At 38.2% G+C, this 15,560-nt stretch overlaps 2 protein-coding genes across 2 annotated transcripts in view; both read right to left on the reverse strand.

The window, feature by feature from the left end:
• Nucleotides 1-2,764, reverse strand: part of ASCL3 (achaete-scute family bHLH transcription factor 3) — a 3,119-nt gene extending 355 nt beyond the window's left edge. Inside the window, 2 exon segments of the mRNA XM_010014211.1 lie at nucleotides 1-208; nucleotides 2,738-2,764. The exon segment at nucleotides 1-208 is cut by the window's left edge and continues 11 nt beyond it. Coding sequence (XP_010012513.1) covers nucleotides 1-208; nucleotides 2,738-2,764 — 235 coding nt within the window.
• Nucleotides 2,765-4,852: 2,088 nt separating this feature from the next.
• Nucleotides 4,853-13,990, reverse strand: TMEM9B (TMEM9 domain family, member B; the record flags this gene model as incomplete). Its single annotated transcript, XM_010014212.1, has 4 exons — nucleotides 4,853-5,139; nucleotides 9,058-9,192; nucleotides 10,182-10,290; nucleotides 13,899-13,990. Coding segments are annotated over 4 exons (492 nt in total), but the record flags the coding sequence as incomplete, so codon positions are not given.
• Nucleotides 13,991-15,560: the final 1,570 nt, after the last annotated feature.

Consider the following 15,560-nt stretch of genomic DNA (forward strand, 5'->3'; position numbering starts at 1 on the left):
AGAAATTCTCCATGATGAGATGCTCAGACATGAAAGGAAGGAATGACAAATCTTCAGAGCAAGTGACCTGGCTTGGTGTTTCTGGGTACACGTGAAAGGTGAGCACTGGGTCGGCACAGAAAGGCCTAGCCAGCTGTATGCACTGAGTCTCAGAACAGATGGACAGCTTGTCCATGAGGCTACAGTAGTTTTTGGCATCCATCAGGTTCTGTGTTTAACCTGGAAATGCATAATTACATAACAGTTTAAATAACTCACACCGAGCAGTAGGAAAAAACCTCACCTGGACTTATCAACATTTGGCATTACTGGCATTTTCCAGAAGAGACTTTTAATGCATTTGTGAAATTTCAGAGGGGTGTTGGAAGACTGTAACATAGAGCAGGCAACATCCCATTTGAAAATACAAGAAAGTGCAAGTCAGCAACACTGATTAAAATAAGTCACAATAGATTTCAAGAAAATAAAGCCACTAATGCTTCCTAAAGTAAACAGCAAACACTCTCACCTCAGCTCTAGAAATGAAGAGAATCTACTTTTATGTACTCCACATGGGTCTAGGATCTCAAAATCCACCAAAACTTTCATCTCTACTTACAGTAAACAAAGCAGACCAATATCTGAGGCATTCTCTGAAACCCCTTCTCTTCCTTGAAGAAAATTACATCTACAATTCCAGTAACAGACTCCCTATCCATACCAAAAAGCATTCAAAGAAAATGATTTTTTCTCTCTATTCATTTGATGTCTCATTCACTGCATTATCTTGACAGATGGAAAACCTGTGCAGGGAATGGATCTCAACCTTAATTCTGTGTTTGTCAGGTATTACATCCACTCCACAAAAAAGTTTATAGAAAGTTTAGAGGATGAATTTCTGCTAAACCTAACATCCCATTAGGTCCTCATGCTCCTTCTGCACTCACCTGCAGATTAAACAGATAGGAAATACCAAATACAATCCAACTGATAAAGGATTATGAAGTAATTTATTAAAATAAAAAAATGCATGTCCTAATAATATTTCCAATTATAGTGTCATTGGAGCACTGCTAGAAACCTGTAACTCAGACTGGCCTACTAAAACCATGCACTCTCTCTTTAGAGCAGCATTACAGCAAGCATAACTACTCAAAATCACCCTTATATATTTATTAGAAATATAAACTTGCACTGATTTACAGCAAGCTACATTATAGCGCCTTCCCAATATCATTATTCCAACAGCTAACTATCAGCATAACTAAGGATTGTTACTCAATAGCTACCTAAAAGTAAATTTTTAATAACTAGCTGATTTTTAAAGAATTTCTGTGATCCATCCTCACCTACTGCAAGCAATCCTTGCCTACACAGCATCTATCAAAAAATGCTCTTACTCACCACCCACTTCCACATCTACACATTGCTGTCTAAAAAACTTAGGTTATGTTACACTCTCTAAAATGGAAACACACATGAACATTTAACTAGGTTACTAGAAACTACATTCCATTCTGACAAAAACCTTGCAAAGCTTCAAATGTTTCAACCATAGTTCAAAATGCCTCTGCATTCAGCTTTGTATCTTTTTTTAATAGGCTTAGATCTCACAACAGACATTCTATGAGTTAAGAATTCATTTATAGCATGCAGTTAGGCAAGAGAGAAAGTCACATGCATCTTAAACAGGTACTTCTGTAGGTAGGCACAAACAAACACACATTTTACATTAATATACACGCAGAAAATGAAAATACGAGACAGTCATCTTTCCATTTTCTAATTACACATCAGGTTACTGTCTAAAAACTTTCTACTGCTAACAACTTAAAACACTGTCTGAGGAAAAATGCCTGCTACGTAGCAACAAAACCCCCAACTTTTTAGTAAAACATCATACAGAGCAAGAAACCAAAACCAGCCCCTCAAAGAGACACTTGCAGTATTTGTTGCTTAGTACTGACACTTCTGCTGCATAACAACATTGCATAAAACAGTTATCTGTTGCCTTACTACCTGCATGAAGTCTTAAGATTATACCTTTTAGACTAGAGACTCACCAATCTTCAGATGCAGGTAAAATCCAAGAAAAGAAGACGTGCTATTTTAAGACTGACGAATAATACCTGAAAATATCTGAATGACATTCAAAGAAGAAGTTAATGTTCCATTTTCTTATACCTTATTTAATCAGAGATCACATTAAACATGATACATTGAAAAGCTAAAGCAGCACTGTTACTGAATAGCTAGTAGAAGTGGTTTACAAAAACATTGATACTCAATGAAGATCTGTTGCTAGATACAGCAATATGCAAGTCTCTTACCTGAATTATGTAGCTTGAGCCAATAACTGCTGCAATTTATAGTCAATTGACAACATGCAAAGTAGCTTACAGTTAGATCTGCTCATTTCTGGTTTGGCTTTTCCTACCACACCACAGCTATGATGGCAACAAAACTTGGCATCACGGGCTAGAAATTTGAAAACTGTATTGAACACAACCAGATTACAGGAATGTACTTTGTTTACTTTCTGAATGTATTCTGTTACACTTTACTAATGCAGTGTTTTAATTTATTGGCATTTCATACTTTAAATATAAACAATTGGCTGGAATTTAAGTATTTACCATCAAGGCATAAGTAAACTCATTTTAGCAGCTTCACTTTAAACACAGAAAATTGCCATTAGTTTGGAAAAAACTTGCACTGGCTTTGTCTTAGATTAGAAGTGAGAACACATATTAGTTACCTTAATAGCCTCAAATTTAATGTTCATTATACCTACAATTTGGGGAAACTCCCTTAGTGTTAAGAAGTATAACACCATACAAAAAGTCCCTAATAAAGAATTTATGGAGGTTCTCAAGACAAGACTTGAAACAGTGAGAAATCAGCACCAAGACAAATGTTTTGCTGAAGCTTAGAAACACAGTATGGAGCAATCTATCTGTACGATCAAAGACAGGTATAGGTATATAGATGCAACATATATCAGTACATAGCTGTCCAATTGCACAGGTGCAAGGAAATAGGACACCCACTTCAGAACTCCCGTATTTTACAGGATTACCTGACACTTTAGACTATTTCACTATTTGACCCTTCTATCAATCAAATTAAAACCACACAAAAAAAAACCCAAAACAAACCCAAAACCAAACCAGTTTAGCTTAAACACTTGATCTACTACCAAGAGAGCTACGTATACCCAGCCATGTCTTCTTGGGACTGTCATTCACCAAAGAAAGCATTCTGCTTCAGCTGCCCTAGTGTGGGCCCACAGCAATGCTCTATTTTGCATTCATTTTTCCACGCCAGTTTCAGACCTCATCAGAAAGGCAGCCAAGAGGTAGAACATTTAATAGAACTGGTAGAGGCACGTATTCAACACACAAGTTACATCATTTTTCTTTAGGGGACCCCAGGTACATCACTGTCATAACAGGTTATTTACTTACCAGGGTGGGATGTTGAACACAGTAATTGAATCCAAGTCTGGATTTAATCCCGCAGATTAACTCTGTTTTTGGAAGACTACAGGACTGACAAGAGAATGAAGCTCTGTATCTGCAAAACAGCTGCAGTCAATGCAAATGTTGCTATGGGGCAACTATGTTTCCACTCCAGATGTCACAGACCATGTGTACAGGTATGGCTGGTGCCCTTTATTTCCCATGCTACTCTGCCCCACAGGCTGTGGACAAAGCAAGCCAAACTGTGCCTGGCAACATACAATATTTCTCCTTCCACATCAGAGCTGAGAACTGAGCAAGACAATAATGTAACTACATATGCATAGCTAAATTTGAGTCAGGGATTAAAATCTTTTTTCAGTTAGCAATTTGGTGAGCCCATCCTTCCTTTGCCTAGGCACTGACCAAGTAGTATTTCTACTCTGATGCATTTTCAGAGAAGTGCTTTTACAGATGGAATTTACATGTAGGTTAATGAGGGAGAAAAAAAGATGACATACGGATAGCATACATCCAGTTTTCAAAAATCAGTTTTATCTTTAATTGTTACATTCCAAAGGGGATATATGAAAGTCATCTAGCAACCGTACACCTCTTGAGAGATAAGTACAGAATCACAGATAAAAAATACACCTAACTCCCAAGATGACAGGCGCTAGAGAAAGCATGTGCCTTACACCATCAATCCAGACAAATGCAGGAAGATTTTTATAATAAATATTTCATCATATACTAACTCCTGAGACTTTACCCATGAAAAGAAAGGGAAAAGATTTTCTTTTTTTTTTTTAAAGAGATATACACATACAATATATTAAGCTATTAAAGCAAAATAGAACAAAATGCCAACACTGTCTTTATATGCACTGCATTTGAGTTTATCTACATCACAGTACTTTAAGTATGCAGCTCGAAGACTCAGTGTCCATTTAAGTTTCGCCTTAAACCTGCAAACATCACTTGACATACAAGCATCTTGAAAGTACGAGTGCAAGGAACCAAATGATGAATACAGGCAATTAGGATTTCATTCTCTGATATGAAAACTACACTTATACAAGATTAAGATTTCCCGTACCTAGCATCAGTAAGCAGAAAATCCAAGTATATTTACAAAAAGTCTTTACATAAAGTGATTAGTGAGTTGCAAGTAATTACTGTGTTCCCAGGTACTTTTTAACCACATAAATAGTAGAGAGAAATATACAGTTAAAAACACCATAAATCACAACTGTAAATAAGGTACCACAGTGGCAACCCAAGATATCTTAAGGTTTATTTTCTTTTCAGTTTTGTTAGTAAAAGCCATTTGAAAATGTAAAGATTTTAGCTTTTGGTTAATCTTTTAAAACTGCTTCCACTCCAGTATATTCCTTCAAAGTTCAAATACTTTATTATTTTTTTTAGATCAATAATGAACCATTCAACGAAACCCTTCTGAATTGGCAGGATCAGGAAGACATAAGCCAGCTCTTTCAATTAGTCCACTTTACTTCCCTGGAGTTATTTTACTGAGAGACAATTAACTCAGCACAACATGACGGTCAAAGACAGATTTGCGTTGCTCTTGGACTTGTAGCTTCCAACGCTGCTGAGCATACTCCACTTTGTTCAACACATTGGCACGGCTCCGAGAACGAGCCAGCACATCATGTGCATTTGCAAAAGGCTGGTGATCCTGGAATAGCAAAAACCATTAGTTAGATCTCAACAATTCCACTGAGCAATAACATTAGTTGTCTTTGTTGTTACAGTCCAAAGGAGGCGGGGGGTATTTTGGTTTTGGTTTAATTTTTTAGGTAAACAAGCTGTTTCAACAAGCTTGTAATAATGACCAAGCTTGCCAGTAATAATGACCAAGCAAGTTTTTGAATAGTTAGAACTCTACTTCTATTTCTCACCCACAGTAACCTCCACAGGTTTCCCAAATAGGCCAAACTTCATAGTACTGTCAAACAATTATCTGCTGCCCACAGACCTCACGGTGACCTGCAAGATCAGAACCACAGTCTTGCATCCATTAGCAGCTGGTGGGACAGAAGCCTACAACAGACCCAGGCACCAGGAGCCTCCTGTTATTGTCCTGAAGGCACTCCACTTGAAAACTGAATTAAGAGTCAGTTCTCTGCCAGCTCTTGGCCATTTACCGTCAGGCAGTTCAAGATGTTTACACATAGCTTCTATATAAAACCAACACACTCTGATATTTACCAAACTAAACCTATTGTACTGAGCTGTCTAAAAGCACAGTGTCAATACAGCTGTTTAAGTGACAGAGCTCAACAATAACTGAATGCTTGTTTAATATTTACTCTGCTTTCTAGCAGTACCTGCAAAGCTTTATTTTCTTATAGTAAATATAACCAGATATAAACAGTAAGAGTTAGAACTGAACTTATTTAGCTATCAAACTGTTTTGGACAAAGTCACGTTGCTATGTCAGAAAGCATCATACATGCAATGCATAATGAAAAAACAACGTAATTATGTCCCATATTAAATAACTGTCTTCTTTGTGTGTCTACACTTCTTTTTTTTCACAGAACACTTTTGAAGACATATACATTAATGGACACTTTATCTGTAAATGAATTTGTACTGTGTAGAGCAGCTCTATGATATTTCTTAATAGTACAGACATTATCATTAATGATACCCATTGAAGTGATGCCTACAAGTCCCAAAGCCACACATGAGCCTCACTGGGCTAAGAAACATGCTCAAAGGTAACAAGAGACAATCCCTGACCCACTATAATGAGCTATAATCTCATAATAAAAATATATGCAGTTGGATATAGCTAGAACAGGCACGTAACAGGTGGCAAACTTAATTCACAGGGAAACAAAACCATGACAGCAACACATTTCTGCCATAAAATTCATGGTGGGAGCGAAAGCACAGGATGAGCTACATGGTGCTGGCTTCCCTGATAAACAACAATCTCAGCTCAAATGCTAGGTACTGTCCACTTCTATGCAGACGACAAGGGGAAAAGAGAATTTAAGAGAAAAGAGGTCTATGGAAGCAGTTTACATTCATCAGATGCCACTGCCCCCCGTGAGCAACAAAACCCAGCAAACATACTGGCTTGAAATTCAGCAACAAAATTGATGCACACAGTATTTCCAAAGTGTGACAAAGATCAATAACCCAAGAACTTGCAAGAGGGAAGGCAAGGATGGGGATAAGTCATGAGAGTCCTTAAACTGTTTCACGTTCAGAGTCATGGAAGGAGAATAAACAGGAAAGGATCAACATGAACTAAGCAAGGACCTGTGAAATACTTTTTGTTCAGAGCAATCCTGTAGACATAAGCAATAGTGACTCCACTAGCCACAGTAATTATGGTCACAGTAACAGTAAAAAATGAAATTGGTTAAAATAGATCCAGATTTTAAGGTAAATTCATTCTGCAGTTAACCTGAGTTCTGCCACAGGATTGATTTCACTTCTCTACCTACTATTCAGAAGATTCTAACCCAGATTTGGAGGTATTAATATAATTCACCTAAAGTATAAAATAAAAATAATTTGTCTGAGGTTCAGCATACAGTACATCTTGTTCAAGCAGTAATCTGCTCAGTCTGCTGTAAGAATGCAGACAGAAAAAGGGCCATTCAAATCCCTTCTTAAAAAAAACCAAGCCCAAAAACCAAAACCTACCGCCAACCAAAAAAAAAAAAAACCAGAACAAAAAACCAAGGCACCAACAGAACCAAAACCCTCATATCGTCCTAGAAGTGACTGGGTTATCTTAAGATGTCAATACAAAGACACCTGGAATATGTCTCCATGTAATATAATACATAAGGAAGTGCAGAAACAATGGGACATAATAGCAATAGTATACCCCTATCCAAAGAACCTTCACTTCAGACAATGTTAGCTCAAACTTGGCTAACAATCCTACATTTCTGTTGTGAAATCAAGGTAAATAAAGAAGGCACAGCTGATAAAAGCTATTATTATGCTTGATTTTGAATACTTAGTATCCTCCCCCATCATAACAGAAACAGCTCTTAAGTCAAAATGGCTGATGTGGCTACTGTTGATGAACTTGCAGAACTAAAGTATATACTTTTCCTCAGTTTACTTAGCAATGACAGTTGTCACTCCAAAACCAGAAACAACTTGGAGAAACTGAGCCCAACTCACATGAACATCCACAGATACACAGCATAACATTTACCAGTTTTGACACCTTCAGACCTATGAAGCCACTGAAACAAAAGGCAATCAGAACTACACGACATTTAAACAGATTTTAAAAAGTGCTGCCATCATAACTTTGTTTCACCAAGAACAAATGTATTTATCTCCTCCTATTAACTTCCTAGTTATTTGAAGGAGCCATGAAAATATTCTTAACGATTTTATTGTAAGACACTAAGAAAAATGTTAAGTCTTTTTGACTAGCTCTCATTCACTTCAATAGTCATGAAGTGCTCATGTCTGCTGGTTAAGCAGATGGCAATGTTCCCATTTCATATGCTGGTTTTGGTTTCAAAAATTCTTTCTAAGGTTACACCACACCCGAAGTGGACTTTATCAGTAAAAGCAGTGCTGCTTGAAGGCTCAATACCGAAAGTACATTGCTGCTGAGACTTCAGAATTGTTTTATCAGTTTGTGTGGTTCAGCACTGACACTTCACCACCAACCCAGATGCTGTTGTAGAAAACTTTCCTAATAGTACTTTATGGCAATACTCTCCCAGGCATGCACATTTATCAGGTTCAGATGCACACAGATTCATCAGATGCAAAGCCATAGTTCATATTTTTACACTATTCCAAGTCCCCCTTCAATACACAGACGACCTACTTCTACCAATCAGTATTCCTTATCCACACTGATCAGTTACTGAAGTGTCTCACTCTTTCAGCATAGTTTCATAAGGTCTTATAATCCTTTCTTGTAATGATTGAAGAGAATTTTGTTCCATTTTTATTATAAGTCAAAAACACTGTGTTGGAGATTGGAAAGGACAGTAATGACAGGAAACTGAGTCATTAATGGACTGCTCCCCTTTTCCTCCCCCAGAAAGGCTGTTCTCATCTGTTAGGATGTACTGTCAAATTCTAGTTTCTAGCTGTAACACTAAGACATTATTTCAGCATCGGTCACTATTTTACTTCATTACAGTAATTTCTTCTTGAATTTTAGCATTCTCAAATTCAAACTGGAGCAATAGAAGATGCAATCCCTCTGCTTTCTTTTATAGAGAGAAATCTAAGCCGTAAGCAATCTGCATAAATGTGGTCACTAGCACAACTATATGGATCAATAATACTTAAGAAGTTGTACTTCCTACATAGCTTACCTCCATTCCTACTCCACTTTTTCTCTGAGAAAATAATCTGTGTCTAGAGTTAGGATAACTGAAAGAGTCCTAATCTTACCACTTCCTAGCCCAGTGAAAAATGAAAGAGTGGCTTCACAGAAGTCATCACACAGCTTTCTTTTCCTCTCCCTTCAGGAAAACCATTTACACTGCTTGCACAAAAAAAGCTGCTCACCCCAAGTAGTTACTTAACGACTAACCACCGCAATCTTTATGCTAACCTAAGTACACGAGCACTCTGGTGAACTCACCCCAATGTCTTCATCGCTTTGTATGAGCTGTGAATGTCCAAAGAGACGTCTCTTCAGTATAGGTTCCACCAGTGTAAGGTACACCATGTACAGAAGGAGTAGGCCCAAAATAGACAGGTATATGATGATTGTAACCTACACAATGCAAGCGCAGTTTATGTCAGAATTATCAATACGGACGTCAATACAAAGACATCTCCCCTCACGATCTCTCAAAGAAGTACATGCAAAGTTTGTGATAAGCCTGGTGGTTTTAGTAGTGTCATCAGAGGACTCAAAACCCCTGAACGGAGAAAAGACATCAAACTATGACCTAATATTAAAAGAGTTTGGGGCAGATAAAATATGACTTGAAACAATTTCTCTTAGTGAGGCCTTGCTAAAAATCTTACGATCTTATGCCATCCCTCTTAAAACAACCTGGTGTTATAAATCTCACCTCAACTAACACAACTGCTCAGTTTGGCCATTAAAATGGGATGATAAATTTGGGGGTTCCCGCATGTTCTCCATTCTCTAGCATAGATCTGCATTCGAACAGTCACTAAGAAAAATGAGAAGGCAAAAAGAAATAACAAATTTCTACAAGACCAAAAATAGGAGCCTGTGTTACAAAAGAAAAGATGGACCACACAATCTATTCACACCAGCCTAGGGTTCAATGGCTCCAATAGGATAAAAACGTGAAGAATACAGAAACCAGTTGTTAGAGTGAACACTGACAATTTTGCCCTTTTTAGTTTGCCAATGTACAAAGAAAATTTATAGTAAGCAAGTGAAACAGCTCAATAATGAGAGGTCATCTAAAAATAATAACAAAAATGAAGTCCAAAGCTTGGGGAAAAAAAAAATGGCCTAGAACACTTTGAATTTCAGCAAGGTATAAAGCTTAATCTCAAAAGTGAGGATCTTCAATAAAGGATCTCATGCCCGCTCTTTCAGCCATAGCTTGATGCTGTTGTTACTACTCAAGATAAATCCTGAGCAACCATCATGAAAAAAAGTTAAATCTTAGGCTGCTTTAGAAAAGTTTTCCCTTTAAGAAGAGAATTTATCTAAAAGACAGACATATTTACTAATTGGTTGAAGTATTTAATTTATGCCAACAAAATTACATTATTTACCTTAATTGTGACAGAGCTTCTCTCTTCATATTTGCATTCACAACGTAAACAGTACGCTTCTACATCAGGTCCAGGGACAGGCATAGGCTCAACCACATGAAGACAATCACTGAAGACAGACAGAAAGTACCAGGTCAGTTTTGAGCTGGGTTTAGCTAACCTGTTCTACTATGCATGCAGACCCCAGCTGCATGAGCAGAGAAGCCACCTCTGCTTAAGGTCAGCTGTTCTAAATTATAGGTACCCAAGTTTGAAATAACCAAATAAATCACTACTCCACAATTATTTTACTTAAACAAAAAATTCAGCTATTGACAATCTGCTAAACAAGTTTTATGACCTTTCTAAGTACAATGTTTTCATTTTTCAGTGAAAGCATTAAAGCTGTTAGCATAAGAAGTCCAAGGATCTGAATCCCAGCCTGGATGCATCATTTGACACTGTCATCATGGATGAAAGTAAATTCCAGCTATACACTTCTTTATTCAACATACTCAAAACAGCCTTATTCCATCCTTCCATTATACATAGAGAGATTAATCTCTCTTTGGTGTTCACGAACAGAAGTTCTTTTTTCTTGCCATTACGAGTTACAGGCATTGAAGAAGAAATAAAAAGGAAAAAAAAACAAAAAAGACGTCATATGGGCTGTTTCGCTAAGCAACAACATAGTGAATAAATACCACTCAGTTTTCAGCAATGGAGCTAGATGTGAAAGCATAACGTGACTTAAAAGATTACAAAATGTAAGTCTGTCCCATGCCAAAAAACACGGTTGACAATCGTACGGGCACTCTACACCACAGCACTAGAGTCCAGCTGCCGTAAGACCGTTGCTACCATCAATAACTTCTGTCATTTTGGTCTTTTTGCTGACTCAGGTTGGTTGTTCAGAGTTCACACCCCAGAGCTCCTGCAGAGCACTAAGAGAACCAAAATCATGTTTCACCTTTATCCTTGTTAATTCAACATTAGCACAGTCAGAAGCAGGTAATGAAACAGAACGCCCAAAGTGGTGGCAGCAGTTTAGGATTCAATACTCTTCTAGGCTAGATCACAATACATGGCCAGCCACCAACTCATCTCTTCTATTTTCTTCATATTTCTTTTTCACAACTACAACTATTGAGTGTAAAGTCACAGTCTCTGGAGCAGACTGTGGAAGGCTTGTTTTCCCCATTTATTTGAAAGTACAATTACATTCTTTGTGAAGGAGTGCAGCACTCAAACTTCAAAATCAAATTATAATCTATGCAGTTTCTGTTCGCATGATTGAAAGCTCGCATCAATATGCTGCACAAGTATGGTAGAAAGCTTGTATGTAGCTTAAGTACAGCAGTATTAAAATATTAACACCAGTATTTTTTTCCTCTGGTTCACTATTTCAAGTCGCTAGGAAGCATAGGATCTATCAGAACCTTAGAATTTTGATGATGTGTTTCCTTGGACTGCGATTCCATGGCAATTTTAAAGGAAAATGTAGAAAAAGCTGATCCCTTTCTAATGGATTTTCCCACTTAACTGCTCCATATTACCACCTTCTCCTTTGCACCCACAGTAACAGCACCAAGGAAGCAGTTCTTCCAAGGCAAGCTAGGCTAGTCAGAAGCGCAGCTTCCGCACAGACTTCCAGTTCATTCAGCTTGTAGACAGGGTGTCCTCCTCTCTCCCTGTGTGTCTATAATTACTACTGAAGTTGGCCTCTGTACATCAATATGTTCAAAGTACAACAAACACCAGCACTTTTGAAGTGGGTTCTTTACCCTTTAGGTGTTTATGCATCACTATGCTTGCCTAGCACTCTGTCCATCAGGATGGGATTGCCTGAAATAGTTCCGAACTCCAGAAGGAGGAACAGCTTTTATTGGTATCAAAGCACCCCAGCCCATATTGCTGTTAGCATAAGGCACTGTTTGTGAGTCCAAAGACAAAGAACTAACCACTCCAAGTGAGCATCTAAACACGAGTGTCTTGCTTATATGTTACAGGTTCAACATTAAAAATTAAATTTTCATTTATGTCTGGACAAGCCAGCAGTAAGTGGTCATTATACTGTACATAATTCGTAAAGACACAGATCTGGCTCGTCTCACAGGTAACTGGTCTATAACTGATCTAAATACCTAAAGGATGGTGCACATCCACCAATTCTATTCAATAAGTTACTTGCAGTGATGCAGAAGTCAAAATATGGCACTAAATTTATCAATTTTACAGCACATAAAGTAGCAATCAAGCCTTTTGGAAGTGACAAGAAGACGTCTCTCAAACAGAAGACCAAAGCCATAAAATGTTCCCAGATGGTCACAGAAGAAATTATCTCAACAAAACAGACTTAAGATTGGAAAACAGGCTTTTAAGATACTATATCCATCAGTATCTCTCACCAAAAAATTAGTCAAGCCTTGAAAGATAATTCCTCCTTCAATCCATACCAATATTGATTTAAAGGAAAACAGGGTCTTTTCTGCTAGTAAGGCACATACTACGCAGTACCCACTGGGGAAAAAAATAAATAAATAAACCCATTTTCATTTGCAGAGTGGTAATGAACAATAAACCCAGTGATACTGCTACTCTGAAATGTCTGCTGCAGCTGCAATTCTCCCAGTATGTTTCACTGCTGCAACTTAATTTGTCATAGTAGAACTAATGTGGTTAAGTTCATCATGTGGAACAAAAATAGTAATTTTGATTGGACAGTACATTTTATGTTTATTAGTTTAGATTGAAATTTACAGTGTTATTCCTCACAGTTCTCCTGTAAGTAATTTAATAAATCAAGGCACACCACTACACACATCTGCATTACTAATTTTATTCCTATAATTATTTTGGTGGGCCTCCACAGGGGCATGAAATTTTCGTAATCAAGATACCAATCTGTTGCTACTCATCAGACTGAAAAGTCTTTCATAAATTCTGAATGTAACTGGAGAAGAGCCAATACATCAAGAAGTATGTCACGTTTTTATAGGCTGACCCAAGAATCTCTGGGCACAATGCAAGTCTACAACATGATGTTATATTTGTATGATTCACACAGACAATGACACTCAAGGTGAAATTACACAAGGGAGCTATGCCAATGTAACAAATCACTGTCAACGTCTTTTCTTCTCCCTCATCCCTGGCCATGCACATCAGTCCTCAGCTTGGAGTCCAATAAATGCTGTACCTGGCCTAAACAATATAATAGAGCATGCTGTCAGGGCACAGAGATATAAGACCTCTCTCTAAAAAATGTGGTGGTAGAAAGCTCAGGCCATGTCATATAACTGCACTCTGTGGCTGCAACTGTGAGGAAAAGAAACCTCCAGAAACAAGTCTCTAAATTACAGTATGGGTTTCAAGAGTGGAGAAAGAGGAGACGGTACTCCCGAGTCCTAGTTCCATGGCCGTGCTCCCTTGCCCTTGTGACATTTCAAATCACTGAATTCAAATTACAGCACCAACTTCCCTTTTTCTAATTCCAAGTCTAAATAAATAACTAAACATGGAAACAAGCAAACGAAAACAGAATACAGGGCAAAACCTCTGGATTTCAAGCCTGGTCCCTTCCTAGAGCTGGATTCTGAAATACTTAAAAGTTCCAGTAAGTTATGACAGAGATATCGTTTCTCCTAGTACCACCACAGGAGACTCACACATAATCACTATGGCACCAGCCTTTTACCAACAAGACTCATTATAATTGTTTATGCCACACACACTCACCAGTCTTTCTGTGAAACATTTTTGTTGTAAATATGGCCTGAATGGTCTTTGTAAGGAGGGCAGATGCATTTACATCGGACATCCTCAGAATTCTGTAAAGTAAACAACATGCTTAGGACAAATTATCATCAGTAACTGTAACAGGATACAGAAAGCACTCCTCACATAATAGCCAAAATATTTAACACAATCTACTTGCGTAGCTTGTGTTAAATATATTCAAGTATTCTTGAACAGTCTTACCCAGGATCTCCTTCAAGTTTAAGAACAAACCTTCAAAATTACTAAGCATGCAGAGCAATTTGTCAAGTAATACTATTGTTTCACATAGAAAATGCATTCTTCACAAAAAAAAAACCTCTTCTTTTTAAGAAAAAACACAATCAGAAGTTACTGATGTTGTTATACTTAACTATTCAACTTATGAAGACAGCTGTATAACAGACACAGTGATATGCTTATTAATTATAAAATTAATGAAAGAGTATTAACCCCAAAAGGAGGTTGGCAAAGAAACCTCTGTGGGTAACTCTGTCCTGCCTGGAGACACAATCCTGTAAGGAAAACTACTAGAGAGATTAGTACAACCTACAGTCCTTCTCTTAAACAGCAGCAGGATATTATAAGGTAGAGAAAATAGTACAAAACTGGAATTCCAAACAAGGGCATAGTAAGTGTGCAAAGTTACAGGAACTTGTATAAGCGAGTTTTAGGGAAACAAATTAACATTTGCAGAAGCAACAACAGGCACTGCAGAAAGAAGTGAGGACAATTAACTGCTATGGACAGTGAGGACCCAAAATTAACATTTAGATCAGTACTGGGAAAAATGGAACTTCAGGAAAAGATCACTTTGTGTAGTATATTAAAAGAATCATTTTCTTTCTCAAATTGCACAGGAATGGAAAATCCTATGGAAAGAACAGAGATGTCCAGCAGTGGGCTATGAATGAAAGCATCCTCAAATGCATACCAAATCAGAGTAACGTACGTGAGTAAATAATACCAGAGGATAAGCGTGGTTTATTTAAAGTACAAGGCAATTTCTAACAGCATTACAAGATACCATCTCAAGCAATATAGGTCAGTTGAAAAAAACCTTTCTCCACACTGAACAATCAAGTCAGTTTAACACTAAGTGGGCACAGGTCAGTTGGAAGATCTTGACTGCACTATATAGTAAGTCACTTCTGGTCTTGCCACAGAAAACCCCAATAGCCAATTATCATTAAATAGGATAAAGTTCAGACATGCGGATACTTTGACAATAGGAAAGACTTGTACTATTAGGAGACATGAAGTCCTCAGTCAGTCACAGAGACGCTAAGATTATAATCCCAAACACTAACCCCGAAGGACCAAGAGCAGAGCGTCTGCGGGCACTCAACCCGGACAGGGCAGCAGAGCCGGTGAGAAGAGCTCGCTCAGACCGCGGGGCAGGCGAGACAAGGCGCTGACCCCGACCCCAGCGCGGGCAGCCGCAACTGCAGCAGCTTCACCTCCAGCGACCCCCTTCCAGCGAATACTCGGCCGTCGGTTGTAGTTTTGGGGACGGCTGCCCCGGGGACCACGTCCAAGCTACCTAAATTGCTACAGACTCACACGGCTGGCGCAGACACCGGCAACGCCGGGCAGCCCGGCCCCGCTCCTCCGGCTGCCCCA

This window comes from Nestor notabilis, unplaced genomic scaffold (assembly GCF_000696875.1).
Source record: "Nestor notabilis isolate BGI_N333 unplaced genomic scaffold, ASM69687v1 scaffold7225, whole genome shotgun sequence".
In the NCBI taxonomy this organism is placed as follows: Eukaryota; Metazoa; Chordata; class Aves; order Psittaciformes; family Psittacidae; genus Nestor; species Nestor notabilis.